General features: G+C 40.8%; 2 protein-coding genes across 10 annotated transcripts in view; one reads left to right on the top strand and one right to left on the bottom strand.

The window, feature by feature from the left end:
- The window catches only part of LOC309389735 (peroxisomal trans-2-enoyl-CoA reductase-like), a 30,930-nt gene extending 14,987 nt beyond the window's left edge, over positions 1 to 15,943 (bottom strand). The window contains exons 1-3 of one of the 2 annotated variants that reach the window (XM_081948438.1): positions 15,901 to 15,943; positions 7,605 to 7,654; positions 2,147 to 2,280 (exon numbers count right to left, since the gene is read on the bottom strand). In XM_081948438.1, the coding sequence (XP_081804564.1) occupies positions 2,147 to 2,280; positions 7,605 to 7,654; positions 15,901 to 15,920 (204 nt within the window). In that variant the 5' untranslated portion in view covers positions 15,921 to 15,943. Of the gene's footprint in view, positions 1 to 2,146; positions 2,281 to 5,703; positions 5,861 to 7,604; positions 7,655 to 15,900 lie in introns of those variants that run through there. The other variant, XM_081948437.1, reaches the window with a different exon arrangement.
- On the top strand, positions 6,467 to 20,979 carry LOC309389746 (transmembrane protein 169-like). 8 transcript variants are annotated; one of them, XM_081948459.1, is made up of 5 exons: positions 6,467 to 6,681; positions 11,497 to 11,712; positions 13,659 to 13,822; positions 15,167 to 15,613; positions 17,954 to 20,979. In XM_081948459.1, the coding sequence occupies exons 4-5, from the start codon at positions 15,310 to 15,312 to the stop codon at positions 18,574 to 18,576; spliced, it is 927 nt and encodes a 308-aa protein (XP_081804585.1). In that variant the 5' UTR covers positions 6,467 to 6,681; positions 11,497 to 11,712; positions 13,659 to 13,822; positions 15,167 to 15,309; the 3' UTR covers positions 18,577 to 20,979. The 8 variants fall into 8 exon arrangements, with proteins under 8 accessions (XP_081804585.1, XP_081804590.1, XP_081804589.1 ...); XM_081948460.1 differs by lacking the exon at positions 6,467 to 6,681 and adding an exon at positions 7,716 to 7,775; XM_081948465.1 differs by lacking the exons at positions 6,467 to 6,681; positions 11,497 to 11,712; positions 13,659 to 13,822 and adding exons at positions 7,028 to 7,079; positions 7,703 to 7,775.
- The last annotated feature ends 929 nt before the right edge of the window (positions 20,980 to 21,908 follow it).

Raw genomic sequence — 21,908 nt, 5'->3', positions numbered from 1 at the left:
TGAATCTAGTTAAACTATCATTTTAAAAAAAACTATTTTTAACATATCTTTCTTTGCTGGAATTGATTCTTGACTCAATAGATTCTGGTTTGGGGTTTTGTACATTTGATAGCTCACTTTCTGTTTGACTCTTTAGAATACATTTTGGCCTAAATTAGGATCAATTACCTTTTTGTCATTTTCAGCCTAATATTCAATTTGTTTATTTAACAGCCCTGTCATCCACTAGACAGGAAGTTCAGGCTATGGTTGGAGATGAAGATTACTTACTCATATCATTCAATATTGCTTGCATATGCAGGTAGTCCTTGACTTACAACCACAATTGAGCCCAACATTTCTGTTGCTAAGCGAGACAGTTGTTAGGTGAGTTTTGCCCCATTTTATGACCATTCTTGCCACAGTTTTAAAGTGAATTATTCCAATTGTTACGTTAGCAACAGGGTTGTTAAGATGGCTTCCCCACTGACTTTGCTTGCCAGAAGGTTAGAGAAGTGATCACACGACTCTGGGCTACCGCAGCCATCATAAATATGAGTATAAATATAAAAACTTCGAAAGGTTACTAAATGAATTGTTGTAAGTGAAGGACTACCTGTACCAACAGTACAAATGCTATAAAATATTATAGCATTGAACCAACATGTTTTTTCCTTTTCTAAAATCAAAGCAATTGTCAAATTATAATTCCATTTCCATCTCAATAAATGGAATGTCACCCAAAGCAGGGATCCTCAAAATGATGTCTTTTGATACCTTGTTTCCCTGAAAATAAGACAGGGTCTTATTTTCTTTTGCCCCACGAAATATGGCCTTGAGCTTATTATAGGGGAGGGCTTATTATTTTCTGGGGCAGGTGAGAAGCGAGGTGCGCCTTTTACCTTTCCAGCTCCGTCGTGTTTCTCGCCATTGTGCTCAGAGAAGCTGCTGGTAAAAAAACTCCTTCTCACGAGTTCAATCAAACTTCTTGAATCCGCGAGAAGGTTTTTTTTTACCAGGGGCTTCCCTGAACACAATGGTAAGGAACGCGACGGAGCTGGAAAAGTAAGAGGCGCGCCTCGCGGCACAATACCACCCACCTCGCCACAATGGTAAATGCAGCCTGTCTGGTTCCCTTCCCCACCATCCCCGCTAAAGGGACGGCGTGGAAGGGAACTAGGCAGGCTGCCTTTATCATTGGGGTGAGGTGGGCAGTATTGGGCCGCGAGGCGCATCTCTTACCTTTTCAGGTTGCATTCCTCGCCCTTTCGCCCATTGAATCACCTTGTAAAAAATGACTTTTTTTTTTTTACAAGGGGCTTCAATGGGCGAAAGAGCAATGAATGCAACAGACCTGGAAAGGTAAGAGGCACGCCTCGCTTCTCCCCCACCACCTGCCACCCCTCACTAAAGGGACGGTGGTGAAGGGAACCAGGCAGGCTGCTTTTACCATTGGGGTGGTCAGTGTTTTTTTGCGTGAGAAGGAATAGGAGGGAGGGGGTGATTGCATTGCTGGCCTGCCGCTGTTTTTGCGGCCGGCTCTTTTTGTGCGGAAGGGCTCTTTTTGTGGGAAGGGCGGGGGGTGGAAGCACTTTGCTTCGCCTACCGCTGTTTTAGTGGCGAGCCCTCTTTTTGCCCTGCAAGCTGTACCGGTAGGTGGTACAATGGTAATGGCGGGGACTGGTTGCACATGTGCTTAAATAGTTGGGGCTGGGATTATTTTCGAGGGAGGGCTTATTATGGTGCATGCTCTGAAAAGCCCGATTGGGCTTATTAGCAAGGCATGTCTTATTTTTGGGGAAACACGGCATCTTCCGAATTGTTAAAAATGGATGTTACCAACAAAGCACATATAGAACTTTTTAAAAAAATACTTAATAAAATGTAAGCTATCTTAAGAGTTTACAAAGCACTGAATGCCTCCTCCTATATTTAAAATTACAATTATTTAAAACTGTATAATATAGCTTACTGTCTCCTAACTCACATAAAAACAACTGGAAACAGCAACATTTGGTGTTTCCAGCAAAGGAACTAGTATTTAGATTACTTTGTTGTGGTTTAATCTTCCAATATTGAGATGAAAATACCTTTTTTGCACTGTAATAAAAGGAATAACCCAGTGAACAATACACTAGTCAAATATGGAAGACTATTGCGTTTTTACCTCTTCTTCTTTGCGAATGTTGCATTGTATGGGTGTCACCTGGACAGAACTGGTGGAGGGAATTTCAGCAGCTAACTCTGTCGCTGCAGCCTTTAATCTGTCAAATTTACGAGAGGCAATCACTACATTACTACCTGCAAAACAAAATGAGAGGCATTTCAACATTAGTACAAGTTGTACAAAGATTAAACCAGATCTCTTGCTGAAGTATTAAATCTGGGCTCATTATCCCTTCAGTATCACTTTCAGGCCTATCAAGAGATTACTGCTACTTGTAAATCTACAAAGAAAACATGAAAATTGTCCTTACTGTAATCTGATATTTAGTTTATGAACAGCATGCATTCTCTAATTGGTATTAGGGCTAGTTCTTAGAGCATCACAAACAAACCACTAGAAACCATACAAGTCAATTATCAAAGCAAGAAGCAGTCCAAAATTAACCCCCCCCCCCCAAATGAATTGCCTTTTGTGAAATGGACAGCTATAAAATTTGATAAAGAAATAAGTTTCTTGAGAAAGGAGAGCAAATCCCCATGTTTTAATGTTACATTAATAAATTAATACTAATCATTTCAAAAGCATGCTGCAAATCCTAGGTTATATAGTAAAAACTGCATACAGTAGTGGATTCTTATTAACCACATTTTATAGTTACAGAATCACAGAAATCACTGAATTGAAGAATTGGAGGGATCTATAAAAATCATCTGGTTCTATTTTCTGCAATGTGCTGCAAAACTAATTAAACCATCCTCAAAACTAGCTGTCCAGATTCTTCTTAAAAACTTCCAGAGATGGGAAACCCACAACTTCAATGGACTGTCTATTAAAATCCATTGTTGGACTGGTCCATACTGCCTACTTTAAGCCAAAACCAACTAATTTGAATTTTGAGTTTATTGCAGTGTGTGAACTCGGCTTCTTTGATATTCTTTAATATATTTCCACACAGTTCATTACCCCAAAACACATACAATCTTCAATAAAAATGACTCTGCAGTTTTATCATGTCCTTGAATTGAAATCCAAGCAACACAAATTGCAAATTCCTAGTATAACCCATGGATATTTCTCAAATAATATCAGCATTAGAGTTTAAACAGTGTTCATATGATATTAAGTATAACCCAGTGATTTTCAAGCTGGAAATCACATGCATTGCAACTCAATGCCTATTATCCAATAGTTTAATTTTCAGAAGTTTTTTGCACAACAGAATTAACAGATCGCCTATCATTATCCCACTTCTATCCAGTATCCAGTTCTTCGTCAATGTTTTGCTATAGTTATACCATTCAAATCATTATACCCAGTTAGCATTAGCTGGAATTTGACACAATAATTATTTATTTTAAAAGACTAGTTATTAATATTAATTAAAATCACAGCTATTCCTAAATCAGATGACATCAAGCATAATTAAGGGACCATGCACATTAAGGGGGAGATGTCACATATACATTCCCATTAACCACACATTGTAGCTTAATATAGCCAACCAGGCTTTAGAGATCACAATCTGCTTTTTCAGTTAATTTATTTATTGTTCAAATAAACACACAGACACACTCCCAAAGATGACTGGAATGTTCTGGCTTTACATACAACACTCAAAATGTCAGTGTACAAAATAAGGAAGGTGATCTTGACCAGATATTCCTAGGTAAAAGGAATTGATTGTTTTTTTTTAAATCCAGAACATCCAAAGAATATTTGGAGCAGTTCAAATAGATACCTCCCTAGTCTACTGGAGGATGTCAAGGGTGAAGAGTTACAGCACAGTCGCAACTGGTTCATATTTTGCAGCGTTCCAGAGTCATGTGTGATCCCCTTTTGTGACCTGCCTAGCAAAGTCATTGGGGAAGCCAGATTTACTTAACCACCAGGTTTCTAACTTAATAACTGCAGTGATTCACTTAACCAGTGTTGCAAGAAAGGTCGTACAATGGGGCAAAACTCACTTAACAAACATCTCACTTAACAACAGAAATGTTGGGCTCAATTGTGGTCATAAGTCGAGGACCACCTATACTTAGTTCTTGAAGTTGAACTGTGGCTCAAATTAATGTTTCATTCTCTGTACCTGTGGATTTTTTTCTTTCCACTAGAATTCCTGTAAGATCTTCTCACTCTTTATTAAAGAGGAAGAGGAATATAAACACCTACGCGTTAATTTTTTACTTTATTGTTTTCCTGAAAAATATGAACACTTCAAATCTGCTCCCGGAATCTGACAAAATGCATTGCTTTGTTCCCATAATCTTACAGAAGATTGACTAAAGGTCAGTCACAGCTTCCAGAAAAGCATTCCTCCCCCAGATTGAGCTAGATGTGCAGGAAAAACCTGCCAATAAGACTAAGCAAAAGGATAAGTTTGCATGAGCTTTATCTTAATCCATCTGCCAGTAGTGTGAATATTGCGCAAGTAGTGCTTATCATAAAGCCAAACTCCAACTAAATCATCAATCCAGTTCACAGAGCAAAAGGAGTATATTTGAGAAAATTCCACACACTTTACAAATAAAAATGACATTTATTTTACAGAAATTAAACAGAATGCCAGCTTTTGATAAAACGATGTCACATTACAACATAAACTAACACAATTGGAAACCTAAACTTGTTTAATGTTTTATAGATTGAGCAAGTAGAAAAAGGAAAGAAGACAAGCAGAATCCTAAGCCGTTACACAAGATGTTTTCTTGAATTTTCTTTATTGCCTACAGTATTTCCTTTTGTTAGACATCATTCATACATGATTAACTTCTCATTAAATTACATTTCCTACTGATACTCTTTTCTCTCTCTCTTATTCTGAGATGTCTTCAAAAGGATTCCTCTTGATATTCATCAAAATAGGCACAGACACAACATATAGAAAGGGACAAAAGATGGTGGGTTAAATATCAGGGCTTCCCAAAGCTTTCAACTGTATGTCTCATAATCCGGTGACAACACTAGTTATTGGGATCCAACACCCAAACAATCTGAAGAAAATCCAACTTTTTCTTCCTCCTAGCCCATTTCCTTTCTTCCAAGAAAATCCCTGGCCCTTCTCTAGCAACCTCATAGCAGGTAACAACTTATTATGAAAAGCAGTCCCAGACACCAAACTTCTAGAGAGAGAACCTGCATCCTCCTGTCACTCTTGCCCCAAAGGTGCTTTTTCAAGAGGCGACTGAACTTTCTGGTTTTTCTTTGAAGACGTTTGGCTTCTCATGAAATTCCCACCATTCAGTCAGAGCTGAAGAAGCTTCTTGGAGGAGAAGTGAAATGTCTTCCCCCCAAAAAAATCAAGAAAGTCCAGTTGCCTTTTGAAAGAAAGCACCTTTGGGAGAACCATGACACCTGGATGACTGAGAATCTTCATAGACATCCTGTCACTCTTGTCCAAGTCCTAAAGCTACACTCAATAACACGGAGGAAGGACTCGCAGGAGAGTTTCTAACTTAGCAAGGCATAGATAGCTTCGACCACCTCTCCCATTCCCCCAGGGGAGGAGAAATCAGCCCGCTCCCAGCTAGACTCTCTCTTTTCAGAGATCCGTTGCCCACCAAGATGCAGCAGCTCAGCAGCGATAGCCTTGCCGATGCCCGTGCCCCCGCCCGTCACGATGGCCACGTGATTGCGGAAGAGTCCAGCCGCCAGAATCCCCCTGCCGCCGCAGTCGCCACCGCGGCCACTAAACGCCACCGCCATATTGACAGCGCTCAGTCAAGTACTCTGAACCTTCTGAAAACTATTTATATCTTCAGGACATCGCTCCGGGTCACGTGACCTGAACCGCCCCGCCCCCGTCCCCTCCCCTCCCGAAATCGGAACGCTGCCTTTGGAAAAGCGTACTGTGTAGAGTGGCGGCCTTCTCCCTGCCACGCCCACCCGCTTGCGACGGAGGTGGGGGGGGTGTCTTGCTCAATGCAGGCTCATGGCACGCGGACGGGATTGCGCCTTTCGTTGCATGAGAGGGAGGGGGGAAGGAGGGGGGGTCGCAAGAACACAATCCTTTCTTTCCCCTCCCCTTTTTTCCCTCGCAAGCAACAAAAGGTCTTGTCTCCGCTATCCTCCGCTCCTCCTCTCCCTACTTGAGACGGGAGGAGAAGGAGGTGGCAGGCGTGGGTAAATAGATCCCCCACCTCCGCCCATTCTATTCTATACAGTTCGCCTTCCGTGAGCCGGATCCCCACCCCGGTAATATCGAGGGGCGGTGATGGAGCGCTAGATCATCGCTTTCTCCCCTGATTTCGAACCCGGCAAAGCGATGCAAACACCGCTCCTTTCAGGGCAGAAGAAGAGCCGCTCGAAGCGGGGGCCGCCCGGTCCTCCTTGAAAAAGGATCGATCGGGCACCTCTCCCTCCGATCGGTTTCAGGTGCGAAGGGAGGAGAGGTCTTTCGCCTTTCCGAACTACCTCGACTCCCCCTCGGAGGAGAAAGGGGGAGCGGTTCGGGGACAGGGACGGCGCTATCTTCCCGCGGAGAGGCGGAGGCACAAGAGAGCATCCTCTGTCCTCGGCGCTCCGGGTGCCACCCCAAGGTAGGCAGTGGGACGGTATAACAGGCGTTTTCCAGGCCTTGCCAATCTTGCGGGAACAGGTAAGCGTGGGTTTGATTTAAAAAGAATCGGGTTTTTTCCCCCAACATGAACAGACAATGCGATTTCGCCATCCTTTCCCGCAAGCCTATTCAAAGCAGGAGAAAACCGGGAATCTCTCACCTGTGTGAAGTCCGCACAGCCTACAAAAAGCTAGTCGGAGCAACCTGCTTGGCTGGGTTATTTGCTTTAAGAGAAACCTCCCCTCTCTTTAACTTGGTGTCCTTTAGAGACATTTTAACCCAAACTGCTGCAGATCGCAAGGAAGACTACACCTTATGGCATTGGGAAGAATTCCTCCTCCCACCCTGCCTTTATTCATAGCCTCCTCTGCAGCAAAGGTTAATCGTTACTATTTCTCTTTCATATGAGGGACTTTGAAAATACATTTAAATATTTTGAACTTTTAATTGGGAAAAAGAAATGTTAATGACATCAACTTAGCCATAACTGCTCCTTTGCATGTCTTTTGATTTCTTCAGTTTTGGTAAATACAGTAATTGGGAATCACACGATGATACCTGATCTGGAGATAAACATACTGACATACATAAATAGACATACAAGGCAATATACAGTACAATTAAAAAACCAGAAAAAATGGGAATACTCACCTCAAAATCCAGTTTATTATAATATAAATGCCCTTTGAATGGAAGCTAGCCAATTCACTGCTTAACTATTTCAGCCTGAAGGACCCCATCCGTTACTAATATGGAAACCACAGTTATGTGTTCATTCCTGCAATACCATTGGCATTCCTCTTTCGTTCCTCCTTTATAATCTTATAGTCTTGAACAGCATGAGGAAGACAAAAGCAAAAGGCTTCCCTCCCTCCCCCCCCCCCAGCCCATGATCTTGCTTACCAATTTCTGATTTCCCACGGAAGAAAAACCAACAATTATGACCAGGATTCCTAGGAGAGAAAGGAAGCTCTAGTTGCCTTTCCTTTTGGTTGTATCAGGCAAAGTCATAGACAGAAAGGAAAGCAATGAGGTCTGGAAAGAGAAAGAAGAGGCCAATAATATTTTCTTCTGGTGAGCTATGAGTCTAATCAGCTGTTTATTCTTAGATTCCCTGCTCCTTGCAAATCACACTTTTTGCAGCCAAAGGCTACATATATATAGGCTGCTTAGCATGCCAGTGGTATACACACCCAAGCTATAACAGCTGTTATGCCAACCCTCCACCACACATGGCAGCGCAGATGAACTATATTTGTGCCATATGTTTACCCATGATTAACTGAATTGTGCTTTCCTCAATTAGCCAAATTGTCTGGATTTTCATGACACATTGTACCATATACTAACCACATGGGTGGCATTAATCCACATGAAGAGGCAATTTGGTGCAGTGGTTAAAGGGCTGGCCTAGAAACCAGGAGACAGTGAGTTCTAGTCCTCCCTTAACATGAAAGCTAACTGTGTGACTTTGGGCCAGTCACTCTCAGCTCAGCCTACCATACAGGGGTAATTGTTGTGGGTAAAATAGGAAGAAAAAGGAGTATTACGTATGTTAGCTTCCTGCCTTTAGTTGTGTGTCAAAATAGTAAAGGCAGTAAGTAAGTAAACAAATAAATAAATAAGTAAAAAAAAATTCACCAATTTGATAGGCTAGGCTGTGATTGGCTACTTCTAGCTAGGTGTTGTATGAATCCAGGCATAGAATAGTAATTTGAACAAATACTTGATTCTGACAACCATCATGACTGCTTCAAGCTAAAAGTTATCTAGATGTGCAGTAGCTCAGTATGCAAAAATAGTAACACTTTATACAGCATGGGTCATTTTTAAAACCATTGAGTGCAATCTTTTGGTCACTATGACTGGCTTGGTCTAATGAATTAATCCTCTCTAGTTTACAGACTCTGGAGTAGAGTAGAACCTCTGTTATATTTTCAAACAATATATCATCTAACATTCTGAGGTTTTACCGAGCAGTGTAGATTTTTCAAGGTAGTAATAAATCAGTATTGGTGATCCCCCAATAGCTGTATAAATTAACTGACACATTCATACTCTTAAGATTTATTCTGAATAAAAATGCTTATTCTGTTGAATAAACGTACTTTAAAAGAGTGCAGTCAGCCACACTGAACAGATTTAAACACATTGTCTGCTAGCCAAATTGCAGTCTGATTTCTTATTCACCTTGCCAGAGCGTCAGCTGAATGGAAGCTTGTTGAGTTAACCATAGTCTGATTCATCCAAGTGTTGTCTTAATAGCACTTAATTTCTAATAAGTAGTTCTCTTGCTTTGACTGTGATGCAAACCAGTATAGTTGTGCAGTCTCTTGACTTCTATTGAAGCGGATTTTAATTTATCATTAATACTGCTTAATATAGACTTTATACATTTGAATTGTATAAGTTCAGTTTTCTATTTATTTCCTATTATTATGCTCATTTAAATTGGAATAATTGAATAAGAAGGCATGGATATGTGTGTCAAGTGATTTTGCTTAGTACTTGAAAGATGTGTATTTCTGTGATTCCCCCCCCCCTTTTTTTTTTCTTTTTCCTATATAATCAAATAAAATTTAAAAGAAAATAGAAAATAAATCATGGTCTTTTTATCGATACAATATTGGTTGAAGTATGAAAGCTAAATGCAAGAGCTAGAACTATGAGTACATGAAGGCAAATGCAATTTAATAGCTATAATGTAGGTAATCTCCTATGATTTATTTCCATAACTGGAATATAAATTGATATCAGCTTAGATACAAAAATCTTCATGTCCACTAGATGGCAGCAAAGAGTGTTTGGAGTGAGTTGAAAAGAATCAGATGCAATGAATAGAGTTATACAGTATATTGAAAGTATACAATCCTGCCCCAAAATCCTAGCGAATTAATGTGATTATACTGAAGAGGCATCTGTGTTAAAATAATTGGAGCATGGAATAAAAGCCATCCTCTATCTATCATCTATCTATCAAGGAAAAGATGTAAAAATGTGGACGATGCTTTTCTAGTGCCAACCTGCCAATTATCAAAAAGATTGAACTGTAATGATGAAAGATTTTACTTCCCCTGACATCTGCTCAAAGGCAACACTACTGAACACGGTTCTTGAAATTCCTGCTTTGCTTTGCTGAGAGCTTCCTTTTTTGGAGAGTGGTAGAAAAGGTTTAGGTATCCTTCACCTGATATTAACTAATAAATGATACTGGGATTTAATGTTTACATGCCATCTCCATCTAATGCTTTATCTAGTCTTATCTGCTTATTCCAAACTACTTTAAAGCAGTGTTTCTCAACCTTAAGTCAAGATGTGTGCATTTGAACCATGCTGCTGAAGAATTCTGGGAGTTGAAGTCCACTCATTTTAAAGTAGCTAAGATTGCGAAACACTCATGTTTTGCGTCTCCTTCCCTGTTACACTGTGATAATGCATACCAATCCTAATTTATTAGTTTTTTATGCCCATCATGTCTGAGATTGAGTATATAACATAGTTTATTAGTCTCCTAAGAAACATTAATCTGGGCTAGAAAAACTAGGTCTTTTATGATTTAGAATGCTAGTTTTGCTGGTGAGCTGCATAGCCTGATGTAACTGGTACATTTTAAGAGCCATTGGTATTGCCCTGCTTTGAACGCGCTTCTACTGATTTCCACAGCAGGGTAATATCAGTAAAGTAAATTACCCAAGTTTACATTGTTTTGCTATTTGTTAATTCATTGGTTTATATTTATTTTTCAATTAACAGGTTTCTTGCACTTCACTGGGACTATGGTCCAGGACATTCATGCATAATATAAATAATTTAGTTTTGGAAAATTTCAAATGAATGTTTAAGCTAATTCCATTGAAAAATGTTAATTTGAATTGATAGAAGATGCATGAACAATCTATCATTTTTTAAAATTTACAATAGAAATATATTGCAAAAATATCATTTGAACTATGCTTAGATGCACTTAAAAATAATGTTCTATTGTACAGATTTCATATATAGAAGTTCATTTTGCAGGAAGTTTATGATTTTTCTTGGAAACCATGCTGTATCAAAATTTGCAAACCTTAGCAATATTACCATTTTAGTCTTTTGTACAGGAGCCCAAATAGAAGGCAATAAATAGATGAGCTTGGCTCAAAAGATTAAGCAATATCAGACCTAATTGTATTTCAATGAAAATCCCAGAGCAAGAAGCTAGACTGGGAAATCGAAAAACATTCCAGAAGAAGTCAACAGGAGATCACTTCTGTACTGTTACACGGTCATATTCATGAAATTACCAGGAACCAGCTTTTATTTTTTGTACTAGTATCTTGATAATAGGCAGTTTTGGGTTCCAATAAATTTGTTTGACTTTACAAGATTAGTGGGTACAAATTACGCATAAGAGATATTATTTTGCTCAATATCACATAACAATGGGAATCATACATTTAACCGAACTATAATGCAGTTTTTATCTACGGTTATTCAGCAATAACAGGCAATTTGACCTAATGGTTAAGGCACCAGGCTACAAACAAGGAGTTTGTGTGTTCTTGGTCCAGTGACTCTCTCTCAGACTAACTTGTCTCACAAGGTTATTGTTGGTAGGAAAATAGGGGAAGGAAGGAATATTAGGTATCGTTACCATCTTAAGTTATTTATAAAAACAATAACCGTGATATAAACAAACAAATAAATATATTGTAAGCATAAATTCAGCATCGATTCAACTAACTCAAAAAAACTAGCTGTGTTTAGAAACTCATTGTTAGATCTGTTTTAAATTGTTTCTTTGTACCATTCTAAGGTTTTCCTGCCATCCCAATGTTGAAACCCTTAACATGCTAAAACTCAAGATTGCCCAAAAGTGCTTGGAGGCATTTGTGGTTTAACCCAGTCTTTTCCAATGTGAGGTTTCCCAGATGCAATAGGATTTCTCCTCTCAGCATTACCAACTTGTGGAAGCCGAACCTCATCACATCTGGAGGACATCAGGTTGGGAAGACAGCTTAAGTCTCCATTGGTAATAGCTGAATTGGGGAGACATAGACGTTTGACCTGCAAATTCGTGTAAAAAATAAATATTACTGTTTCTAAGGTTTTCTTCCAATGCTGAACCTCTGTTGAAATTAATTGTGATACTGGTTTAAACAGGTTCTCCTCTGTGAAATCACTTAACTGCTTCTTTCTACATTGCAAATTGTCTCAATGTTTCTTTGGGCAATTACAACATGTCCATTGCATTTCGTACATTGACACACTTCTAATTTACCAAGGTTCTTATAAAGAATGTAGGCAGACTGTGCTGTGCAATAGGCAGTTATCTAAAGAAATGGCAAGAACTTCAACAAAGCCGGCTGGAAGAATTCTGCATAGTAACAGTCAATTCCCTATTTCTAAAAATCCCCTGTTTTCACAGCAAACACTCCCTGGGGTTTTTGAGATAGAGAGACTACTGTCTGTTGCTTGTGAACTCGGCTGCTGCTGCTACTGTCTCTACAGCCGTGATGGCGAACCTATGGCACGCGTGCCACAGGCGGCACGCGGAGCCATTTCTGAGGGCACGCGAGGCATTGCCCTGTCAGCTCCAGTGGGCATGCACCCGCTGGCCAGCTGATTTTTGATAGTTTTTTTTTAATCTCCGGAGGATTCCCTGAAGCCTCCAAAGGGCAAAAAACAGCCCAATGCAAACCAGAAATGAGGAGAGAGCTGCCGGAACGGGGGAAAGACAAGCGGCAAGAAAAGAGGCTTCTTTCACTCGTGCTGGCTGCTCTGTTCCCCCCTCACCCCTGCTACTAAAAAGGATCCTGCCCGATCGCTTGAATCCACAGGGAAATGAGAGAGCTGCCAGCAGGGGGGAAAGACAAGCAGTAAGGAAAGAAGAAAAGAGGCTTCTTTCACTCAACGTGGCTGCTGTTGCCCTTTTCTCCATTTTAGTGCTATGGCATCGAGGTTGCCCCACACACCATCGCCCAGGTCCTCGCTTCTCCCAAACATTTCTTTGCCTACCTGATTTCCAGCTCCATCGCGTTTCTTGCCATCGTGTGCAGAGGAACAAAGTTTGTGGGACTAACAAAAAACTTCAATCAATTACAACTTGGGGGGGGGGGGTCTCGCAAAGTTGGAATTGATTGATTGAAAGGAGTTTTTTTTAGTCCCACAAACTTTGTTTTCCTGTCCAAAACGGCAAGCAACACGATGGAAAAATGCTACGGAGGGGAAATTAAATAGGAAAAGAAATGCTTGGGAGAAGTGAGGACCTGGGCGATGGGGGGTGGGTCAGGCTCCACCTTGAGGGAAAAAAAGCTGCTTTTCCTTATTTCCTTGCTGCTTGTCTTTCCCTCATGCAGATGGCTCTCTTCCTCATTTCCCTTTGGATTGCAGGGACCAGGCAGGATCCTCTGTGTTAGCACGGGGGAGGGGGGGAAACAGAGCAGCCACCTTGAGGGGAAAAAGCTGCTTTTTCTTCCTTTCTTGCCTCTTTTCTTTCCCCTGTGCCAGAAGCTCCCTTCCTCATTTGTCTATTGACTGTAGTGCCCAGGATCCTCTTTAATAGAAGGGGAGAATTTAGCAACTGGACTCACACCTGCCATTGTAAAAAGGGCCCAACCTTTACACAGGAGAATGATAAGGGAAGGTTTTTTGACACAGGAGCACACTTGAGCATCCCCCCCCCCACCCCAATCTCTGCCCGTTAGTGGCAGACAGAGCAACTTCTCCCCTCATTGGGTGTTAGCCAAGGGGAAGCAGCCAGAGCAGGGAGTGGCGAGGAAGCCTTGTGCAAAAATGCACGGTCCACACAGGTGAGGGGGACATTAAGTTATGTGGGTGGGCACTCGAGTTCGTGTGATAGCGCGCACGTATGTGCTTTTGGCACCTGAGGCGAAAAAGTTTCGCCATCACTGCTCTACAGTATCTCTCTTTGTTCATATTCTTTTCTTTGAAATCCTAATCCTTTTATTTTCTCAGGAACAGATTTTTACAGAAATGCGCAGAAAAAGAGGTATTCCTATGCAGTGGTTTAAAAATGGCCACATGAGCATTTACACCATCTGGATTCGTACTGTTCACTAAGGCAGAGGTGACTGGAGGATGTAACAATAGCACTTGAGGGAAAGGAGGATAGCAAGGAGGTGGGTGATAATGCAAAGAGGGCAGAATTTTGTTGCCCACGCAAGGACAGCCACATTTTTTCTCCTTTTAAGAAATGGTTCTCGCCACCAGCACCCCATCCATCTCGCCCGCAAATAACTTCATAAAGCTGATTTTAGGGCTTGCCAGAGTTTTCAAGTGCTGTTATTTTTTTGGCTGTTATTTATAATCCAAGGGTAGATTGCGAAGCACATTTGCCTTAGAGACTCAGGTTGGTTTAAATAGCAATGTGGGAACCTAGCTTTTCTGTGCACAGGTTCACTGGAGCAGAAATAGGAAAGCCAGATCATGATTAATAGACTCAAGCAGACAGGCCTGTCTAATTCATTAGAAGCATTTATCACTTTAATTTATTTCTTAAATAAAAGCAGGTAATTTTAAACAGAAGCATAACATGAATAGATATGTCCACATACAGTATCTATATTTTAGTGGTAGCTTTTATATACTTTCTGGTATATGAAAACGGTTTTATGTATTATTATTTTTCTGCAGAAAAATTATCTCCATGTTACCAGTGTGAACTCGGATTTAAGAATGGTTAGAATAAAAGTCAAGTATTCTAAATTACTGAGTAACTTAAATCTCTTCATTTTAATTACTCTCTTATAAACTCAAATAAATCAGATTACTCCATTTTTTTTCAATTCATAAGAGATCAGAGTGGTTACTTTCCCCTTCTTTTACTGCAAAAATTGAACTCAACTGAAATGTGGTTTAAAATTAATAAACCGGAACAATTGCTTTGAATAGTCCAAGTTCTTGTATGCAGAGTAACAATGTGCTTTTCTTATCAGCTATCAAACAAAAAGAGTTTTAGAAAGGTTGCAATATACTTTTCCAATAAGTACATTAAAATGCCCTCATTGAGCTTGATTTCTGAGAATTGCACTGGGAAAACCATAGTTTTCTTGAGAGCATTGCTATTGGGTTGCTATTTATTGACTTCTGTGGGTTTTTTTTAAAGATTTCCATTCTGGCCTCTTAACAGCCTGAGAGTCTCTGATCCAAATACTACAAAAACCATGTTCATTTTTTTCCTTTCTTACCTAAATTAACCTGAGATTTGGGAGGAAGGGAAGAAAATTCTCTGGACTCCTTAGAAATAAAATCTCCTTTTCCATCTCACAATCTTCTGAAATGGTCCCTGCCAGAGGCTATTTATAAACATTGTACAAATCAACATACACATTGGACTTCAGATGTGGTTCTAAACCAGAGTAACTGGCTTAATGCAACGTGCAAAGCCCAGATGGCTTTGTGTGATGAGTAAGAGTGTTTGCTATTTATTGACTTCTGTGGTTTTTTTCCCCTCTCACTTTTAGGATTCAGAGCAGACGGAATTCATTGAAGGCTGGAAAGGCATTTATTTGTACTGTTGAACTGAACACGTCCCTTTTCCAATGATTGTTTTTGGCTCATAAGGGAAGAGAAAACATTTTAGAAGATAGCAGAAAAAGTCAAGAAGATGCCCAGTGAAAGAGTTCAGAGTAACTGTGGGCCAGAAGTCCACATTTCTGGGGAGAGCAAGAACAAGGGGCAGAGCTCTCCTTGCAACTCCTTACATAGAGCTGTGGCTATGGCTGTGACCTTTGAGGGAGAAGTCAGCACTGAAAAAAGGAAAAAGAGGAGGAAAGAGTCCAGGCCAGAATCAATCATCGTTTATCGGTCAGGGACGGAAAACAAGGTGGAAGAAGAACAGGCAGAAGAGGATGGGGGTGAGAAAACTTCCGAGGAAGGCTCCAAATTTTTGGGACATACTTTAGGAGATGGTAAATTCCTCCGAATAAGTGGTTTAACGTTTGTTGTTCATGTTTTATTTGTTCCAATAAATGTGTTAGGGAAGGAAATGACATCTTTTTGCTCAGTTTTCAAGTGCTAACTTTGTACAGTCTATAACTAGTAATAGTACAGTTTACACGTGTTAAATCATAGTTATGCAGTCAATGCTTGAACAAGCTGCAGTTCCTGAATTTCTACATTGTAAGCCATCATCCATGGTTTGCAAGCCACTACAGCTGTATTCACACATCATGCTTAGCCCAAACAAGATACAGACCTTTGTACAAAGCCATCCATAGATCTTTGATTCCCAGAGCCTTCTGTTTGGTAAAAAAATGGAGAAGAGCATGACACATATTGTTCTGCTTCTATATTTTCCATGCAGAAGCTATTGAAAACTACTCATTTCCATATCTGTAAAGTGGCATCAATATCACTTGATGATATTGTTTTGTTATAGTGTTTGCACTATCTGCCCAAAAGGCATTTTTTTATTCTCTGTCTATCTCAATAGGTAGATGAGATCAAGTAATCAATTCCATAGAAAGGTTAAAACTGTTATTATTGAGATTGGCTAGAATAACAGAATCTTGCAAATCTGATTATATTGTATTTATAGTTTAGTGATTTGTTAAGATGCTACCAAATATTATATATCTATTGTGCACTTAAAATATTTTTCATTCCTCATTGCCCTAGTAATGGATCTTACATCAAAATTATATCAAAGTCAACTACATAACTCTCCATACTGTCTGAAAAGGATTGTTGTTGTTAGTCACAAAGTCATGTCCGACCCACTGCGATGTCATGGACAATGTTCCTCCAGGTCTTTCTGTCCTCTACCATCCCCCAGAGTCCATTTAAGGTCACACTGATTGCTTCAGTGACTCCAGCCAGCCAGCTCATTCTCTGTCGTCCCCTTCTTCTTTTGCCCTCAATCTTTCCAGCATTAGGCTCTTCTCCAGGGAGTCCTTCCTTCTCATTAGGTGGGCAAAGTATATGAGTTTCATCTTCAGGATCTGGCCTTCTAAAGACCAGTCAGGGTTGATCTCCTCTAGGACTGACCAGTTTGTTCACCTTGCAGTCCAAGGGACTTGCAGGAGACTTCTCCAGCATCATAGTTCAAAGACCTCAATTCTTTGGTGCTCAGCCTTTCTTATGGTCCAACTTTCACAGCCATACATTGCAACTGAGAAAACCATAGTCTTGACTATACACAGTTTTCTTGGTTGGGTGATGTCTCTGCTTTTTAGTATGTTGTCTAGATTCTGAAAAGGATACAGGGGGTAAATATTAGGGTCCAGTTTGAAGCAACAAGAGGGAAACCTTAGCCAAGAACTTTGCAATGCAATTTTTTTAAAAAAAACCTCTTTATTTTCAGCTTTAGAATGAGAAGCACAATACTTCGACAAACAAACCACGTTACAATGTGTTCTGGCTTTTTTGTGCCATTCAGTTACATTCTGTACTGTATTTGATCAGACTTTTTTTCAATGTAGTTTTGTATGTTTCTCAGTACCTTAGATTAAAAGTTCATCCTATATATGAAGCAGGCATGAAATCCGCTTATCTTCGCTACCGGTTTGGAGCCAGGAATGTACGCATGGCACTTCTGCACATGCGCAGAGCGTCAGTGATGACATCTGGGTAGGTGGGCTAGGCCTCCCACTGCCGCCTCTACCGGTTCACCCAGACCAGGGCGAACTGGCACAATACCACCTCTGATCGAAGCTTATGTTAATTTTCTTACACCGTCTCCTAATTAAAATGTGGAAAGTTCTTTCTATTTTTAAATGACATATAAAAAAATAACTCTTGAGGGACTAAATTAAGATACCGGTAGATATATTATTTTAAGCAAAATATTTTCCTGCTTATGAGTTGTCTTTCCTCTCTATTTGGATTGATTTCTCCTCCTCTTCCCTCCAATTTGTTCATTTCTTTTATCGTTTCTTAAGCCAACTTTCCCTTGCCTGGCGATCTCCAATTTTGATGGACAACAGCTCTGTGCTACATAATACCATGACTATCATACCAAGCTACTGTAGTAACATGATACGGTTTAGTGGCTTGATACCCCTTCCCTGGATAAGCTTTCCAGGTATGAATGTGATTGAGTAAGTCCCAATTTACCCCATGCCAAGGGAGGATTATTTAAATCCATTGCAAGAGTGGCATTGGGAGATAGGTTCACATATCATGTTAAGTCGAAAAAGAAAATACCAGGTTAGAGAAATCTGCCTAAAATGCAGCAGAAGTTCTAGCAAAACAGTAAATCTCGGCTTTGCCTTTTGTCTTGTACTGATTTAGCTCTTCTGTGTTCCCAGGTTCCTGGGCTATACCTTTAGATAGCAGGTATGTTACTTTAACTGGAACCATCACAAGAGGAAAGAAGAAAGGACAGATGGTCGACATCCATGTTACACTCACCGACAAAGAGCTGCAAGAACTGGCTCGGTCAAAGGAGCTTCCAAAAACAGAAATGCCTGAAACGAAGAAGGCCTGTGAAGTTGGGATGGATAAAGGCCCCCACATTCTTCTCTGGAGCCTTGCCTGCCTCCCTATTATCTTCATTATGTCCTTTATTGTTTCCTTTTACTATGGGACCATTACTTGGTACAATGTCTTCTTAGTGTACAACGAAGAGAGGACCTTTTGGCACAAGATCACCTTCTGCCCATTTCTGATTATCTTCTATCCTATCTTCATCATGGTGGTTTCTTTCTCTCTGGGGGTTTATACAGCAATAACTCAAGTCTCCTGGGACTTTGGGGATTGGTGGCATGCGGTGAGGGATATGGAGAAAGGATTTTGTGGCTGGCTCTGTAGCAAGGTGGGCCTGGAAGATTGCTCTCCATATAGCATTGTCGAGTTGCTAGATTCAGATAATGTCTCAGGGAGTCTGTCAGCCAAAGGTTCGACACAGGGTGAAGAGGTTTCGGCTGTCTGAGTCTTTGCATTAGGAGATTATGAATATACACAAACTGATTGTTTGAAAATTAAGAGCAATTTTTAGCAAGGCTGGGTTGAAGCCTTTTCTGTGGTCAGCTTGTTTCCTGGATTTTTATGAGATCACATATTTAATTCTAGGCTCCTGCCTAGAATGAAACAATTCCACCCATTTTCTACTTGTCTGTATGAACCAAGGGAATCATGAAATATCAGTAAGCTGGAGAAGAATGTCCTATTCCTTGTTAGGATGAATATGGTTAATTAGCCTATGAGTTTAGCTAGTCTGATCAATTTCAGTTGGACAGTATTAAGGAGGATAATAGAGCTGGGCTGCAGGCATTTGGCTAACCATTGGATAGTAGTAAAAGTTTACAGAAAAATGTATTTCTTTGCTGCCATCTAGTGTTTTTCTGAATTTTTTTGCAGTCCAGAAGTTATTGTGATTGCTTCTGTGGGAGAAGAGTAGTACAAAGAGAAAGCAGAGTCCAAAGTTTGCTGATTTTTCACAAATCTTTCATTGTGGACATTCTTGTCCCATCTTTCAAACAATGGCAGACAAATGCTGATAGCTGAAATGCATTTAACTGAGAGTGATTCCTGTTAGGCGTAAGAATCCACAGCTTGCCTTATAAATTAGAACCACAAATATGATTTTCATGAAAGAAGCCATGAACCTAACATATATAAAGATATGTGGAATCTGCTTCCTATTTTATCCAGCCTCTTCCAATTTCAATTGCCAACTAAATTTTAAGGCAATATATTGTTGGCTATGGGGTGTCAGGGTGCACATCTGATTTAATATGTGAGCAGAAAGCCAAGGTGAATTTTAATTAACAAAAGCAATAATTAAATCAAGTAAAGTATCTAGAGCAGATGTGTCAAATTCAACACCCGAGGGCCAGATCCGGTGCTTAGATCTGGCCCATGGAAAAAGCAAAGGACCGACCTATGATGCCTCTACCAGCGAAAATGGAGCTCGGGAGCCCATTTTCGCTGGCAGACCACTTGGGCCACCACAGGTGCCCCCCAACATGAATGATGCCATGCTAACCATGCCCCACCCCGAGGTGAAACACAACCCCAATGAAATCGAGTTTGACCCCCCTGATCTAGAGGAAATCAATGCAGTGTACTTGGGATGACACAATGTCCAAATCTGGAATCTCCAACATATGATGTCTTCAGTGTAGACTTCAGATGCTCATCAGGTTTTCTTCTGATAAGAAATCATTCTAATGCTTGCCAAACATTTTGCCCACATGATTTTTAAAATATAAATTGCTTAAGAAGAAGTTGGGTATGCAATAAAGTATCAGCATGCTATGTTGACTTTTTCTAAATATAAGGCCCATATGTTTACTTACTGAAAACAATGGGCAACTTACTTCCACTGCTTACTGTGAAAGTTCCACCTACCTACGCAAAACAAGCAAATAAAACAAAAATAATAGGGAACTGCCTGAAAGGGCAGAGATGCAAAAAGTAGTAGGTGGAATTTTGGTACATCTGTGTTTTGTAACTGATTTATCCCCGATGGCATTTGTGTATGGACAAGGCGTTTTCCCAGCCAATGTTTTGTGAGAGAGCCTACCTCTTCAAAACCTATATATCTATCAGATTTTGCCACCTCAAATTAGCAGTCATGGGATACATCATGAGTACATGCCTTGTTGACCCCCTCAATTACATAAGCTGTAGAACTGATGTCAGAAATTACACAACCTATTCAATCTAGCCATTTCTGTGGGGCAAATACCATAGAATGTGGAGCTACCTATGATGCAGAATTTACCTGTATTATACATTGTCTCCTTGTATATGCATTAATAGCCATCCTACTTCAGAACAGACCTATTGTCTTCTGTGAAGTAAAGAAAGCTGTGCCCAATTGGTGGTGCTATTGTATTAGTCTATTTAATGTCTGTCCAAACCATACAGTCTTTTTCTCATAACAAATTTCTGGTTGCCTACTATTACGAAATGTTTGCAAATCTGACTGTCTATTAAAAGCCATGCTATAATTGAAGAAGCACAATGTTCTTTCCTTCCTTTGCTCACAACTTTGAGTGTATACTGATGTAACATTATGGAGAAACATTTTTTTTTAAATATCCTGTCCTGTCTGTGTATAGGACCTATTATACTGGGGAATATATGGAACTACGTTGTACCCAGAGTCCCCAGCATGAAAGAACTGCCGTCTATTGTAAGGTTGTTGCCTCCTGTCTGTGCATCTGTTGGTTGATGGGAGCACCTTGCGTTTGTCCCTAGTCTCGATTAAGATAGGGTCCAACGTGGTACCAAACAGAGGCCGCACTTGAAGGGGGTGGATGTCCGCCTGCCAAAGGAGGAGGTGGGACGCCACATTGGATGCTACCGCTCGAGACACGAACTTGGCCGCGTTGAGGGTAGCATCAGAAGAAAACTCTAATGCCGCCACCAATTCGTTGACATCCTGGTGGAGGCGCATATCATCAGGGGCAAGCCTGGCCTGTAGCTGCCTAAGCCAGACCAGTTAAGTCCTATTGAAAAATGAGGCCGCCTTAGCGGCTCGTAATGCCCAGTGTGTGTTTTACGTATGACCAATTCGGCCTTATGGTCCTCAGCCTTAAGGCCTTCCAAAATTTCAGACGGAATCAAAGCCGGGGAGGCCAAGGCTACCACTTGTGGGTCTACTGTAGGGAATTGAAGAATGCCATCCAATTTTGGTGTGGAAGTATAGAGCTTCCTATCACCATTACTAGGTAGAGGGACAGCAGTTGGTTGCGTCCATTGTTTTTGGAGAACATCAAGGAAGAGTTTCGGAAAGGGAATGACATCCTGTTCCTGCACCTGTTCCGCAAATAGACGTTCTGTAGAATCAAGCCCCACTACTAGCCTGGGTGATAGCACCCCCCACGTTGGTAGTAGCCTTAGCCTTGTGTAAAAGTGATTTAAATAAGGCTGGAGGAAACAACCCGGAAAAGGTAGGCTTGTCCTGCACTAGGTCCTCGTCATCCGAAAATTCTAGGTCGGCCACCTCTGCCTCCTTGCCCAGCACCAAACCCTCGCTGTATACCAAGGGCAGGGGTGATGGAGGGTCAGCCTGGGAGGTAAAGAGGTCCCTAGATAAATTAGGTATTCTGGGCCATTGGGCCCTGCGATGCAATTCTGCATTGATGCCCTGTGAGATGGCTGCTGATATCATATGTTGAAGCTTGGGGGGGGAAGGCTGAACTCAGGGCCTTCCTCAGGTCTGAGCCCTGCAGCCGTAGGTGTAAAAGTAGACGTGGGACCTGAGCGCGCAGGCGCTGGGGCCGAAGCTGGGCTAATTTCAGAAAACCAGGG

The sequence above is a fragment of the Natrix helvetica genome, assembly GCF_964273705.1.
Source record: "Natrix helvetica genome assembly, chromosome: 1".
NCBI lineage: Eukaryota > Metazoa > Chordata > Lepidosauria > Squamata > Natricidae > Natrix > Natrix helvetica.
Note: the sequence above shows the minus strand (reverse complement) of the source record. Positions and strands in the feature narration are given on the sequence as shown.